Source organism: Pan paniscus, chromosome 2 (assembly GCF_029289425.2).
Source record: "Pan paniscus chromosome 2, NHGRI_mPanPan1-v2.0_pri, whole genome shotgun sequence".
In the NCBI taxonomy this organism is placed as follows: Eukaryota; Metazoa; Chordata; class Mammalia; order Primates; family Hominidae; genus Pan; species Pan paniscus.
This window is the reverse complement of record NC_085926.1, coordinates 58,699,233-58,715,492: the sequence shown is the minus strand read 5'-3', so window position 1 is coordinate 58,715,492 and position 16,260 is coordinate 58,699,233. Positions and strand designations below refer to the sequence as shown.

The following is a 16,260-nucleotide window of genomic DNA, read 5'->3' as shown; positions in this document are numbered from 1 at the left end:
GTTATATCTGAAGCTTTAAAAAAAGTGGAAGTGAAACCAATATAAATTGCTCCAACAAAAGTGCCAGGTTTTTTTTTTCCTAACTGCCCCAGGGAAAAAAGTAGAGCATCACATTTTTCTTTAGGTATGGAGAATTCAGAGTGAGAGCCCATACATCTGAGTTGTACGTTTTGGCCGCCCAAGGGATGGAGATGTCTCTGTGATTTACTATCTAAAATAGATTATGCCCCTCAAATTGGGAATCTTTTTAGAGGTGTGCATTTATAATTACTTATGACAGAAAAATAGAATCTTGGCTGTCAGGAGGAGACCTTGCTGTGAGGGAACAAATAATGTGTTATGCTAGGTGTCCTAAATAAGCCACAGGAACTGAGAGCGTGGTCCTTGAGCAAAGGCACCCAAGATATATATTAGCAAGAAACAGCTGGAAGGATGTCTTAAAGTCACCATTGCCAAGCCCGGTTCTGACAGCAGGAGCTCAGTTATGTTGAAGCTAAACAGAACTTCCATTGAGGGCAAATTCAGAGAATTGTAGAAATGTGCTGGCCAGTGTTATCCAGATCAAGCATCCCTTCTGCCTGTCACCCTGGATTTTTATCAGCTGTCCCCTGGCCCTTTTCTCATATGCTTGGGTGGTTTGTAGTTGATTAATGCCTCCAAAAACAAGCATTTTCTATTTACTCATGTTCCACTTTTCTGATATGCTTGAGTGGTTTGTAGTTAATTAACACCATCAAAAAACAGTGTTTCCTATTTGGTTAATGGCATGTTAATTGCATAGTTTTAGGCAGCATAAGACAGTCCATACTTACCAGTATGCTGAGATAGTGTTTCCATCTGTTCTGCTAAAGTGTCAAAGAAAAATTATGGGCTCAAGTTTCCAGTTTATATCATCGGAAGGGGAAGGGAAGTATGGTTGTGAGCAGTCTGGAACCCTTCCTGGGTTCTTGTTGCACAACACCATTCATTTAGCACTTACTTTATGCCAGACACCAAGTCATTACATTTAGCCCTCACACCACCACCAGGAGGAAATTGTCTGTGTGTGTGTGTGTGTGTGTGTGTGTGTGTGTGTTACAGCTGAGGAAACTGAGACACAAAGTTCTCAAATGACTTGCCCAAGGTCCCACAACTACTGAGTCACAAAGTTAGGATTTGAACCCAAGCAGCCTGGCCCCAGAGCCTAGCCATTATATTTTTATCCTTTGTGGATTTTGAACTGGGTAAGTAGATTACCTACTAAAAATATATGTATATATAAAACCAGGAGTTGAAATATTATTTTTCCATTAAGAGTTTCTGATCTACAGGAAAAGCATTAATTAAAATCTCAAGGGCTCAGTGACTAAGTTCTTTAAAAAAGAGAGAGATACCTCTGGTCACCTGTCAGCCCTGAGCCAGCCCCCTCTCCTCCCACCCATGCTTGTTAGAAATGACAGGGAGCCACAGTTGACCAGATCTAAGGCAAGGCCAAGGGAGTGAACAGCTGAATGAAGGGCAGGATCGTTGGATATGGAACTGCCGGGCCTGGATATTTGCATGTTGTTTATCTTCTTACAGGCCTTCCCAGACAGTCTTACCTAAGTAGATCAGTCTGCCACTCACTGTGTTCTCTCACTTCACCTTCTAACGTAATCTGCATGCCTTTTCACAGTTTGTAAATCTTGATTTGTCTACTTGTTTATTGTCTTTCCTCCTAAGTAGCCTCTGAGTTTTTAGGAGACTGTCAGTTTGCTCACTCCTGGATCCTTGGTGCCCTGTGCAAGTTCCAGCATATATTAGATTCTCTATGTTCTCATTAGAAAGGAGAAGAGAAGGAATAAAGGGAGGAAAGGAGGTTGGGAAATACTCTTTAACTCATCCTTTTTTTTATTACAAGCGTGTGGGAAAAAAGTAAAGCAATTCATTGAAATCTGACTTTCAAATTTCCCCCCATTCCAATTTTTTTGGTATATTTGGTATATTTCTAAAATTTAATTGTGAGAGTATTGAACTTTGACCCATACATTTTGGCAGTTAAAGAGTTATAGACCACCTTATGCCGTGGCTCTTAAACTTTATTCATAAGCAGTAACAACTTTTCTTTCAAGTGAAATCTCATATGGATTCCTCATGTATGGAAGAGATAAAAGCTCTGCTCTGGCTAAAGTGGGGGGTTAGGATCTCAGAATCCTGCCCTGGGGCTCTGATGAACCAGTTAAAAACACTGATGTGGTCCAACCCCTCAATTTGCCTAAAGAGGTAAATTACTTGACCAAGATCAAATGCCCAGTCAGAGCCCTAGCTGGGATTAGGGCCCAGGCTTCCCCCACATCAGTGCCCTTTCTACAGAACCATTTCACTGAGGTGTGAATGTGGTGCCTGAGGACTCATTCACAGGGAAAGGTGTCGCCCACCTTTGGACTTCTAGGATATAAATAATAATAGCTATTTATTTAATCTTCCTGTGTTCTGGGCCTACATGTGCCCTTGAATTCTCACAATAGCCTAGTGAGGTGTGGATGCTATTATTATCCCATCTTCCACATGGTTACACTGGGACTTAGGGCAGTGCAGTGATGTGCTGAGCCATCATACCTCTATCAGAGATGGAGAGGCCAAGATGCATTTCTGCAGCTGGAGGAATTACTGCATTTTAACAGCAGGGAAATATACTCTGCCTGATACATAATTCTAGAAAACTTGCCCCAGGCCATACAAAAGTAAATGCATGAGTTATATCTGGCCCTTGAGTCAGAGGTTCCTGTCCCTACTTTATTCAGTAGGAGTTTGTGTCACAGCCAGTTTCTGCTCAGCCAGAATGTCTCAAGTGCATGAATGCCACCTTCACGTGAACAGCCTGGTTTCCATCACAGCCGGCCAGCAGGAAGAGCACTGCATTCGGATCTCTGACATCCCACTGGATGGGAAATGATCAGCTCTTCACAGCTCCTCCTGGGCTATAACACACTTGCTGAATATCAATTACTATCGGACATGGTGCCAACACTTACTAAAATGTGTTTTCCTGGAACTTGTGTGAAACGTAAAAATGGGAAATTAAGATTTCAGAACTTATTTGAGAAAACTACTAAAATGACCTTTTGAAAATGAACCATACTTTGCTCAAAGAATAGTTGTCAATTTGTTTTTGACATTTGTTCCTTTACAGTTATGACCCTTAAATTATTCATGCTTACCAGCTCCAAAATGGAATAATAACAACCTCTGTCTTCAGGTCTGTAGCCCTATCTTGCAGTTTACATAGATTTTGAGTAAGAAAGGCATTCAGAAGGAGTTTGGGAGTTGCCTGATTCTCATAAAAATAATATTCTTATACCTTTTTTATGGCAGAGCCACACCAAATATTCCCATATGGTTGTTGATTAATCTCCCATGAGATATAAATGGGTAGCAGATGCTTATTTTGTAGACGTAATATCCAAATTACTAGTAAAGAGTTTACAGAAATGTTATGGCTTCTCACAGCTAACCAGAAAGAAGGAATCCTCATGTATTGAGGAGATAAAAGCTCTGTTCTGTGGGTAAAAGCTCTGTTCTGTGGGTAAAGTGGGGGTTAGGATCTGGCTACCTGCTCTTCTCCAACAGAGGAATTCTTTCACTGCCCTCCTATTAACTGCCACATAATTCTTTGACATTTACCTAATACTCTGAGTCTAAAAGTTGCTGAACAACTCTGGTACCCCCAGTGCCTAGTGTGGCTTCTAGGACACAGTAAATGCCCCATAAATATTTGATGAGTGAATGAGTGACTCTACTGGCCATAGGAAATATGAGAATGATTTGATCTATTCTTTTGATCTTTTTTGTACCTCGAAGATTTATTTCAGATGCAAAGGAGACTTTTCCCAAAAGAGCAATATTGGTGATATGAAAATAATAAGCCAGCATTAATAAAGCACCGTTGTGTACCCGGCACTGTTTGGAATTTTTCTGTGCATTACCTCATACCTCCCAACACTGCTTAGTGTGGGGTTATATTATGTTCCCACTTTACAGATGAGATAAGGGGCTAGCCTGGGTCACAGACCCTGAGTGTGCATCAGGACACTGACCCAGACCTGTCTGACCAGGGTGTCCACACCCTTAAATCCCACACTGTAGTGTGACCACAGAATCCCTATTTAGGTGGATAAGAACCACATGACTGAAATATCCACTGCAATTTTTTTAATTTAGGAAGTTGTATTTTCTTGAAGCTTTCTGGATAAAATAGTGTTTACCTTGGTACTCTTCTTAGACCCATAGCACCCCCACCTCAACTCTCAGATGATAAAATGATTCCTGGTATTTCTAACATTCCTTTAATGCAGAGACCCCGCCCCTTCCCCTGTGAGTAGGGTGATATTTTCTCTTACATAGCTCTCAGGGTCCTGGGGGAGTCTTCTCTGCAGGAAGGGATTACAGACGGGGGAAATCAGTGCCTCACTAGTATCAAGAGGTGCCTTCTTTTCAGGGCCACTAGAAGTGAACTCTCCAGTAGAGCGAAACACATTGCAGGTGTCTGAGGCTCTTTCTCCTGTTCCAGAACCACCCCACCTACCTATCCACCATGTGCAACCCAGAAGGCTGGTCCCAGCTTTCCTTGCTGGAATTGGGATGCATTTTCCCATAGCTCAACATTGATACCTTGCTGAACTGAAGAGCTTCTGCACAGCAAAAGAAACTACCATCAGAGTGAATAGGCAACCTACAACATGGGAGAAAATTTTTGCAACCTACTCATCTGACAAAGGGCTAATATCCAGAATCTACAGTGAACTCAAACAAATTTACAAGAAAAAAACAAACAACCCCATCAAAAAGTGGGCGAAGGACATGAACAGGCACTTCTCAAAAGAAGACATTTATGCAGCCAAAAAACACATGAAAAAATGCTCATCATCACTGGCCATCAGAGAAATGCAAATCAAAACCACTATGAGATATCATCTCACACCAGTTAGAATGGCAATCATTAAAAAGTCAGGAAACAACAGGTGCTGGAGAGGATGTGGAGAAATAGGAACACTTTTACACTGTTGGTGGGACTGTAAACTAGTTCAACCATTGTGGAAGTCAGTGTGGCGATTCCTCAGGGATCTAGAACTAGAAGTACCATTTGACCCAGCCATCCCATTACTGGGTATATACCCAAATGACTATAAATCATGCTGCTATAAAGACACATGCACACGTATGTTTATTGCGGCATTATTCACAATAGCAAAGACTTGGAACCAACCCAAATGTCCAACAATGATAGACTGGATTAAGAAAATGTGGCACATATACACCATGGAATACTATGCAGCCATAAAAAATGATGAGTTCATATCCTTTGTAGGGACATGGATGAAATTGGAAACCATCATTCTCAGTAAACTATCGCAAGAACAAAAAACCAAACACCGCATATTCTCACTCATAGGTGGGAATTGAACAATGAGATCACATGGACACAGGAAGGGGAATATCATACTCTGGGGACTGTGGTGGGGAGGGGGGAGGGGGGAGGGATAGCATTGGGAGATATACCTAATGCTAGATGACGAGTTAGTGGGTGCAGCGCACCAGCATGGCACATGTATACATATGTAACTAACCTGCACAATGTGCACATGTACCCTAAAACTTAAAGTATAATAAAAAAAATAATAATAATTAAAAAAAAAAAAAATCAGGCTCCTAAGATATTATGGGCTCTGTTGGCTTCAGAGCTCAGTACCTTGGAGAGGTGCCTTCCTTCACGTGTAGAGTTGTAAACCACAGCGTTACAACTGCACATCTGAATCACTGCATATTTGTAAGTAGAGACTACCTGGAAATAATGAAATTGTAATAATTCCTAATTAATGATCCAAGTTCTTCAACATGTTCCCTAAAATGGCATTTTCCAAGTAAAATATAGCCACCAGTTTTTACAAAAGGGGTAATGTACCTATTGCCCAAATGACACCTGAAATATAATAATACAATGTTATTTACCTTTCAAAAACAATATAGCCCTCTAATTGGAAGAAAGTAGCATTTCATTGTTTTCTTTCCATTGTTGGTTATTTATCTTTCTCCCATTTGAGGGTACATGTTTGCTGAGAACTGAAATTCAGCAGTTCACAGTGGACTTTCTCAGACTTTAGTGTGAGTTAATTTTGCCCTACTGTGAGATATGTTGGTGGTAGAGTTTGCAAGCACCCAGTACTCAGCAGAATCTTATCTAAAATGTCATCTTCATTGATCCTAAGGCTGACTGCTCCAAATGGTGATCCCTCGCTGTTGAATTGCTTAAACAATAGTGTATTAGTATGCACATAAAAATACAGTCAATCAGTTCTCAAGATCTATAGGAGAGAAAATACATTAACTTTAAAAAAAATGTAGACGGCAGTGTCAGAAAATTGAAAATCCAGTTCAATGTCTTGATTCAGAGATTTAAAATCTGATAAACTAGTGCCACATCATTTATTTTCAAGCTTGAAGAGACATCTTGGGTGTGTAGGTTTTCTATTATCTACAGTTAAAATGCATTAAATATAGATAATTAAACATTTATATTAATTGACTTTCAGAAGGTGAACTGGAGGGGTTATTTACCCGAGCTGATCTACCCAGAGAACGGCAGCCCGTATTGCTGCATTTGGTCTGGCTCCATTGGTTTTTCTTCTGTTATTGCTGTTAACCAATTTCAGAGTGGATGAGGCTGAAAGTTTGTAAATAGATTATTATCTGAAAGGTAATTTTATTTCACTAGAAATGGCTTTATTGTGTGTAGAAGAGAAAAAAAAATGTAATTTGGACCCCTATCCAGATGCTCTTAGTCTAGTAGCAGAAAATGGTTTTATTTGTTAATTTGTCCTTCTAGAGTTTCTGTAGCCAATCTTTAAATAGAGCAATTTAGCATTTTGAGGAAAAACAAACTCAGCTCTATCCAAGAATATAATTGAAAATTACCCCATACCCATCCACGATAATTACCTTTCAAAACATTTCCCAATGCTTGACATCATAGTGGTAATTGCGTAATGATATTATAATTTCATTACGTAGGGATTATAATGGCAAAATGATGTAAGTTGGAGGCTTTGAAAATTAAGTTACAATGAAAACAAAACCTTTTATGTAAGCTTAAAGCACTTACTTCAACATAAAATTATACATAATCTCACCCAATTTTTGTATGAATGTCATTGTTGGTAGTTTTAAAATTCATCCATTTGAAGCTTTGGTACTAAAAAAACCAAAAAACCTATCTTAGTCCCCATGGTTATAATGCGCGAGGGTCCCATTCTATAGTGATATGTATTGGAACGAATGCATTTATATCGCAGTTATTGCTCCAGTTTGTATGCATTATGTAGCAAAACCTCTACTAATGAATTGGATCTACCTCGATCCCTTTGCAAATGGGTGATAAAGACCCATGGCCATTACAATGGTTGTTTTCATCTTGAAAGATTCCCAACTGGTTGTAAATGTATTTTGTTTTCTCATTTAATAGCACCAGCTTAAAAATGTATCTTTTTTGCAAACATAGGCACAGAATACACTGAATAATTATATAGCATGTAACTCTTACGTGCCAGAGGTCTGAGTTCCCCATGATGTGCTGATGGAGTAAGACAGAATCCAATGGCAGGTCCCTGAGAGTTTCACTTATAATCATTTACCTCAGGGATATGTGATTTAAACATTACACCTGATGGAAAAAATTAGTTTTACTTTTGGAAACATACACAATTTTTGGTATAAGAACTGTTTTTTTATTTAAAGATGAATTTATCCTAATGTTCTATATAAAACTAATTGGGGGTCTTTCTATTTCTTTCAAATCCACTATGTTTTGGGGTTGTAAAAAAAATCAAACAGATTGAGTTTTCAGGTAGGGAATAAGGTATAAACGTACATAACCCTTTTTGTGTCTGGCTCACATATCCTGTTTTCCATGATGATGGTGATAACATTTACTGAGTACTTACTGTGTACATGTGCTGAGTGTTATTTAGTTCTCATAGGAACAATGACAGGTACTTTTATTATCTGTACTTTACATATGAGGAAGCTGGGGCTCAGAGCAGTGAATTTCCCAATATCCCACAGCTGTGATATGGTAGAAATGGGATTTGGACCTGAGTTTGTCTGACTCCATTGTCTAAACATCATCCTTCCTGCCTCTATGAAGCCTTTTCTTCACACTTTAAGCGACATCAGTACTTCCATCCTGAGTTACTAAGAAAGTTATAGCCTATAGTTCATGATTTATTATATTATCATCCCTAATAGTAACTATCATTTATTAAACAACTACTATGTGTGCTGTGTTATGCATATTACCAGTGTCTAATTTAATCTTCCTCAAAACCCTACCAAATAGGCATTGTTATTCCCATTTTGTAAACAAGGAAACCAAGGTCCGATGAGTTGAAACGATCTGTAGCCAGCTTTCAGGCGGTAAGAAGCCGAGCTTCCATTCGCCCCCAGTGTATTGGATTCTAGAGCCCTTGAGTGCTCTTAGCCACTCAGCAGTAGAGCCTTCCAGTTTAACTCCTCATTAATCTTTAGTAGCTGCTTTTGCTTCATGTGTTTGTGTCACATTCACAACTAGACTATGCCCAGCTCAATCACATAGCAGATACTAATTGATAAACTAACTTTATTCATTTCTCTCAAGTAGTCCAAACTTTAAAGGCATAATGGATTGAATATCTGAAAGTAGAGGATGTACGTACTCTCCTTTGATGTGAAAAAGTGATCTAAAGGGGGTCATTTTCAATATGGAATGACCATTTGAGGAATACTCTCAAGGATAGAGGCAGGGCCCTGGGGACTCTGAAGACAACAGAAGAAGATAAAGGAAACGCAGCCTTCCTTCTCTGAGTTCCTGTTCTTAATTAGAAACTGTGCAGGGTGGTCAGGTCAGCTACCATTATTAATGTGGTTGTTAGCAAAGTCCTTTCATACTTCAAAGATATAAACTGCTGCAGCCCAGAGTCACAGAAGCTCATCAAAAGCACTACAGGGATCATTGGATCTGGTCCCCTGTTCTAAGCAGAGTTCATCTACAAAATTCTGCACAAATCGTTGCTCCACTCTCTGCTTCACCCTTTCGAGAGTACATGTTTCATTTGCTGGTCAGCTCTAATGCTTAGAAAATTCTTCCTTGTGCTAAGCCTCCCCAAAAAAATGGCTCCTCTTAGCTTCCACCTGTTGATCCTATGGCTTCCTCCTGGAACCCCAGATTTTCTTAACTTCTCACTCCTATGCCACCCTTCATATGCTTGAATCCAGAAGGGCTGCTGTCACCTCATCAAGCTTTCTCTTTTCTGGAGTTAACAAGCCCATTTCCTTTGGACTTATTGAACTGTTTGCCTCTGCCCTCCCCCAGGGACTCTCTCATCTTTAACAATATTTTTGAACTATGAGAAATCAGATTTCTTTGTTTCCAAACCTGACTTATTAAAATGTAGGACACTTTTAAATTTTTTATTAGTCTTTTCTGTGTTTAAATTCCTTCAATGTAATAGCTCCGAATCAAACATGTTACACCACTCCTTTAGCATAATCAAGGTCCGACTGAATAGACTGGTACAAAGTACTCTGACTGGTAGAAAGAACACTGAACTCTTACTCTGGAAACTGAGAGTGTCCCCAGCTCTGCCTCTAACTCACCAACAAACCTCAGATGAGCTGTTCAACTTTGTGAACCCTGGTTTCCTCATCTATAAAATGGGCATGATAATTCCTGCATATTCCACAGGGTCATGAGGGCCAAATGAACTACTACATGAGAAAGAGCTTTCTAAACCATCAAGGGCTCTACCAATGAGGTATTAGCAACCAAGGCAGATGTAATCATTCCTCAGTTGAACTCCACTTTTAAAGACTGCTAGCACTGCACTCAACTCACAAGAATCAGCGGATTTCACATTCCACCCGTTTCTCTGCATAGTCCATTAGAATAGGGATTGTTTCTTGTCATCATGTCCTGAACACCTAACTCAGTGTCCGGCTCATGGAAGGATCACACTAAATGTGTTTTTGGATGGTTAGGAGAAAAGTGGGCAGAGGAGTGGCTGTGGTACAGTTTTAAACCCCCACTTCAACATGTAGGCACCACTCCCTTGGACTTAACTCCAGTTTGTCAATGTCCTGACAATGTTCAGGCACCAGCTTGGTCTGATTTTGGCTGAGTAAGATGGAACCCCACAACCACCACCACCATCCTCCCTTCCTCTAGGCAGTGACACTTAAGATCATGGGCTTTTATTTACACCTTCAACAAACATTCCATTTTTATTGCACCTCTATTATGAGTGAGCCCTGCACCATACCCACCATCCAAACTCTTCTGAAGCTCACCCTGGTGAGCACATAGCCCAAAGCTTCAGGGTTGGGTTGGGTTTGGGGTTTGGTTTTGGTTTGGTTTCGGTCTTTAATAGCCTGTGCTATTGAAGGGAGAGGAGTGTTTTCTTATTACCTCTTTCTACCTGAGCCTACTCTCTGATCTTCTCTGGCTGGGAAGGTCTTGACCTCTCAGTCCCTGAACTCATTACATGAACTTTCAGAAGTACTCAGAATGCACTCACTTTTGAATACAAAAGTACTTAGCACAACACTGAGCACATAAAAGGTGCTCAGGAAACATCTTTGTAGAACAGTTGTTTTTTTTTTTCATTTCATGCCATTTGTTGGAAGCCAGCAGGCCTCGATAATGACTTAGACAGTTGTCCTCTCTGTCCAATCCATCTAAATGGCTGTCACGAGAGAAAACATCAAGCCATGTTCTATCCCCAAAACACTGAGCAGACTTCCCGCCACCACTAATAAAACTACAAATCACCTGACATTTTTTTTCTGTGTATGTTGTCTGTTCTATGTATCTTATAGTTCTATTATTTTAATTCATATTTGTTGGGTAGCCTTTTTAGGATGATTGAATGCAGATCAAGTTTTCTATTTTATTAGTTAGTTTGCACTGTTTTGCATTTTGTACAGCTCTGGCCCATGAAGAAGTTTAGAACTGTGACAATTAGTTTTGGATCCTGGCAAGTTTCCTAATCCTAATAAGCATAACTCTTAAGTCTTTTGGCCCTCTCCCTTTCTTCCTTCCCCTCCCGCCAGTTCTTCACACTCAGTTTTTCTTGTCCTTTGTCAAGAAGTTGGTCCTTGTGGTCACTGGTGTTTCTTCTCCACCTGGCACCACATGTTTAGAGTCTCACCACTTCCACAGTGCTCCTTCCTTCCGGCCTAAACCTTCTACCTGCATAAAGAAAATCCCCCAGGAGAGATGGTGATTCCTGCTTCGTTGCCCTTGTTTGGGGATTCCGGGCCAAGCCAACAGCTAATGTGTCTGTGGTTCCCCTTCCCCACAGGTGAAGAAGACCTCAGTGTGGAAGAGGACGAGGAAGTACTGACTTTGTTGTATGACCCTTGTCTGAACTGTTACTTTGACCCCCAAACAGGGAAATACTATGAGTTGGTATAATGCCTCCTTCCGGGGCAGAGAGCAGGCACTCCCAGCTGGAGCAGAATAGCAGTTCAGGGTCGCTTAAGGAGTCACCACAACTTATGTGTTGGGTGACCACAAAATCAACAGAAACTGAGAGAAACGAATTCATTTTGTAAATAATGTTCAACGTTAAGAATACCTATATTCCTTTTGTAGATGAGTATGATTTTGAAACTGAAGAAATTAATACAGAGGCAAGATTTTAGGAGTTTGAATTGGTTCTTGTTTGTTCTCATTCTACATATAATTTTGTTTATTTCAGATAATTTTATGTAAACAAATTAAGAGTTATTCATTCAAATTTTTTGCAGTGTTAATCTGTAAATGATGGCTTGATGTACAGAAAATGTATTTTTGTTTAAAAGATGCCTGGGTACCTTTTATTTTATGGCATTTGTATTAAAAATAAAGTATGATGGTAAGAAGAATAGCTTTTAAACTGCTTCTTTTCATTCACCCCACTTTCTTTTCCAGAATATTCCTATATGATACTTTCCTTCTCTTCGACTCTTAGAAAAAGAAACATTGTGAACTGGTCAGACTTTATGATCACATTTTATTGGCACTGGACCCACTATTTCCATTTCATTATTGTTCATCCAGAGTTTGCTGGAGACCACAACATTGTTCATCACTTAAGCTGCTTAGCACTGTATTTTTCTTTTAAAAAAAAAAATCTTGGGAGGCTGAGGTGGGTGAATCACGAGGTCAGGAGATCAAGACCATCCTGGCTAACACAGTGAAACCCCATCTCTACTAAAAATACAAAAAATCAGCCGGGCGTGGTGGAGGGCGCCTGTAGTCCCAGCTACTCAGGAGGCTGAGGCAGGAGAATGGCGCGAACCCAGGAGTCAGAGCTTGCAGTGAGCCAAGATCGCCCCACTGTACTCCAGCCTGGGCAACAGAGCGAGACTCTGTCTCAAAAAAAAAAAATATTTTGACAATTATCTCTGAATTCTAATAATAGATTCATCTAGATCTATATAGAAATAACCTCTTTGAAATCCCCCCACTGCCACACACACACACTCATCACCACTCCTGTGACCTGCCTGGGCCTGAAGAAATCCCAGAGGCTTTCTTTGGTTTTTCAGTTGATGTCCGTCTAACTCTGCTTGCCGGATCACAAGGAAAAAGTCATGTGCTTCTGCATTCGGGTAGACAGCCTCGAATTGTGTGCCAACTATATTAATATTGAGCTCAAGGAAGTACTTATTATATTAGCTGGCATATTTTGTTATTTAATAAAGATTTTTTAATAAAGAAGAGTACCATTGGAAATGAAAATTTATTGGTGTACAGTTGGATTTAATGATGGTACTATAATTTCATTTAATATTGCTTGATAGAGGAAGTAAGAGCTCTTTTTACAGGAGTAGATTTGGACTCCTGTTCCAAGTATCATACATTATTTAGAACCATATTTGTGTTTGATAAGCTTTTAATCCTGTTGTTCACAAAGTATGTCTTTGTTATAAATTTCTCTCCAAGATCTTCATACTTAACAAAATGAAAATGAATAAATTAAGCTTTCCAAAGCATGCAAAATGATAAAAGAGTTGGGTTTGTTGATTATGACCTTAAAGATTGTAATAGGGCTTGGAAGGCCTTGTTTCTGCTTTAAATAGTCTCAGGACCATATATAAGGGACATATGACATAAATAAGAGAGTCAATTAAAATTTATATTCGTGAAGACTTGTAGTTATAAATATCAAAAACAACATGAGCTAGATGAAGAAAAAAAAAATTAGGATACAGGAATGCCTCAAATGCCCCAAAACAGAATGCTGTAAGGCTATAAGGCCTCTGAATAGATTTGGGCTGGGACCTAGAGGACTGTAGTGAACTCTGTTGGGATTCTTAAATTGCAAGCAACAGACACCCTTGATCCCAGAATTCAAAGACTTGCTGACCAATCAAGCTCTGGGAGGCACAGACATCAGAGCAGCCCCAGAGATCCCTATAGCAGCAACCAACAGTTTCTCATGATGATGGCCACCAAATTGACAGCACCACTTTTTTCTGCCTCAGGTCTCTGCTCAAGGAGCAAGAGGATGGTAGGATTAACTCATCAGTTCTCCCCAGGACCACATGGAATGGGAATGAGATACTCCCTGAAGGAGAAGAGGGCACTGTTAAGAAAATGGGGAGGGGTGTCAGACAGGCAAAAACCACAGATGTCTATCCTGGCAGTCTAGAAGCATTGGCTCTGCCGCTCATCTCTGATTGATTTTGCCATCTCTTCTCTCTTCTCTCTTTTCTCTTCTCTCTTCTCATACATTTCTCAGCTACTCAGTCCACCTGCCAGAGCACCCAGCCACTCCAGTGCCCACATACCCAACCATGCAGAAATGTTAACTCCCAATGTCAATTCAAAAATCCCAGAATTGGGATTCCAGTTCACCAGTTTGTTTGTTCCAGGGGCCACCAGGACCCTCTTCTATGGATGAAGGAGGAAAGCAATTAAGGAGTCCCTGTGATCTGAGTAGACATTCTAAAGGTGTCTACCACAAGGTCTTATTATCCCCTTTTTATAGCTTCATTTCTGTTGAGATTTCTACAGAAGAGTTGAAAAACAAAAATAGATGTGCTTCCCAGTGCCAATTTTAAATTAAATTGGTACCACCAGTTTACTTGGAAATTCATTAACTAGGCTATACATGTTCACTGGTTATCAAATTCCATTGCATATTAGAATCTTCTGGAAAGTTAATAAAAATACCGATGCCCAGGTTCTACACCCAGAGAGTCTAACTTGCTTAGTTTCAGGTGTAGCCTGGGCATTGGAAATTTTTAAAACCTCCCCAGCCACGCCAATATGCAGTCAGGGTTGAGACCGTTGCTATAGATTAGATCTGACATGAAGAGAAGGCAGGAGCTTTGCCTAATGGCATATGCACCTGTGAGGAAGAGCCTGTATTATTAGTTTTCATTTTAAGACTTTAATTTCTACTTTTCTAATCAAGTGTGTACCAAACATTTTTATCCAAAATGATTGCAAATGGAGACTAAAAAAAATAGATTGATTCAATGTAGAAGTACATCTTAAGATAATTTGGTATCAGTTTGGGGACTGATTCAAACAGTTCCTTGTTTCATATAATCGGGATGCAACTTACAAGTGACTTTTAAGTCATCAATCTCAAAATTATCATGTAATTACAGAGGCTGGTTAGTGGGAATTATGGGAAAACAACTGTCAGCAATAATGGCATCAGATCAATGATTTAGTTTCCCTGGTAATTATAAGTTCTTGCTATCTCCAATTAATTTAACTTTTATTAAAGGAAAATACTGATATATGCATAATACATAGACACTTTTGCCAAAAAAATCTTGCCTATTATATTTCCTTGATTTTTAGATTAGTTTCACTTAAGTCAGTCGTTTCAATAACATCTTGATCCTTCTTGAGGTGCAAACTGTGTTTAATAAGAATAATGTAGTCACAGAATGTACAACCTGAAGCACAATTAATTGAAAGAATTAATTTAAAAATTGTCCCATGGTTTTAATTAAAGATCTTGCTTCTGGAAGTTTCTGAGCTGTTCTTTTTTAAAAACTGTGGAATGACATCAAGTACACTATCAAAACTTGGTTTGTTCCAGGTTACACCCTGTGACTATCAAACTTCAATCAAAATGGCCAGAATAATGAAAATTAAGAATCACCTTCCTCAAAGACCTAGAACCAGAAATACCATTTGACCCAGCAATCCCATTACTGGGTATATACCCAAAGGAATATAAATCATTCTGCTACAAGGATACATGCACACATATGTTCATTGCAGCACTATTCACAATAGCAAAGACATGGAATCAACCCAAATGCCCATCAATGGTAGACTGGACAAAGAAATCGTGGTACATATACACCATGGAATACTATGTAGCCATAAAAAGGAAGGAGATCATGCCCTTTGCAGGGACATTGATGGAGCTGGAAGCCATTATCCTCAGCAAACTAATGCAGGAACAGAAAACTAAACATGCATGTTCTAACTTATAAGTGGGAGCTGAACAATGAGAACACATGGACACAGGGAAGAGAACAGCACACACTGGGGCCTGTTGGGGGTGGGGTGAGGGGAGGGAGAACATCAGGAAGAATAGCCAATGCATGCTGGGCTTAATAACCTAGGTGATGGGTTGATAGGTACAGCAAACCACCATGGCACACGTTTACCTACATAACAAAGCTGCACATCCTGTACATGTACCCTGGAACTTAAAAATTAAAAAAAAAGAATTGCCTGTTATCACCTGTTCACATATGGTTTTATCATAGGATTTCTATTTCATACATCATTCATTTTGCATTCCAGAAAAGTTAGTCATAAAGAGAATTCTTGTCAAGCAAATTCTATTTTCTCTTTTTCTCCATTATACTAGTTAAGATAAAATCGTCTAATTGGGCCTAGAAAGGACAATCAAGATCATTTCTTTAAATGCTCTGATTTTACAATTGAGAAAAGTGAGATTCAGATTGAGAAGTCCTGTCAAGGTGGGAATTGAGAAGAGAACGCAAATGACAGATGGAGATGGACATCACAAACCCCGAACAGAGGTCACCTGAGGACACTGGCACCCTTTCAGGAGTCTGGGATTTCTGGTTCTCACTGAGCATTTCCATTTCTTTTGCTCCATGCACACTCTTTTTTCCCTCAGTTGTCAGCCTTTACACCTCAAGGATCAGCGTTTCCCAAAATGTTTTCCAAGAAACAGAACTTCCACTAAATGTTAATAAATGCAGTGGGAGTGGGGAAGAGGT

At 39.6% G+C, this 16,260-nt stretch overlaps 1 protein-coding gene across 12 annotated transcripts in view; it reads left to right on the top strand.

Annotated features, from left to right (window-relative positions):
- Positions 1-16,260, top strand: part of CFAP20DC (CFAP20 domain containing) — a 327,011-nt gene that overhangs the window by 290,655 nt on the left and 20,096 nt on the right. For 6 of the 12 annotated variants that reach the window (XM_063602787.1, XM_055110086.2, XM_063602788.1 and 3 more), the window contains one exon: positions 11,349-11,904. The exons of 4 other annotated variants lie outside the window; for them this stretch is intronic. In XM_063602787.1, coding sequence (XP_063458857.1) covers positions 11,349-11,352 — 4 coding nt within the window. In that variant the 3' untranslated portion in view covers positions 11,353-11,904. Of the gene's footprint in view, positions 1-4,528; positions 6,921-11,348; positions 11,905-16,260 lie in introns of those variants that run through there. 2 more of the 12 variants (XM_063602786.1, XM_034956780.3) reach the window with 1 other exon arrangement.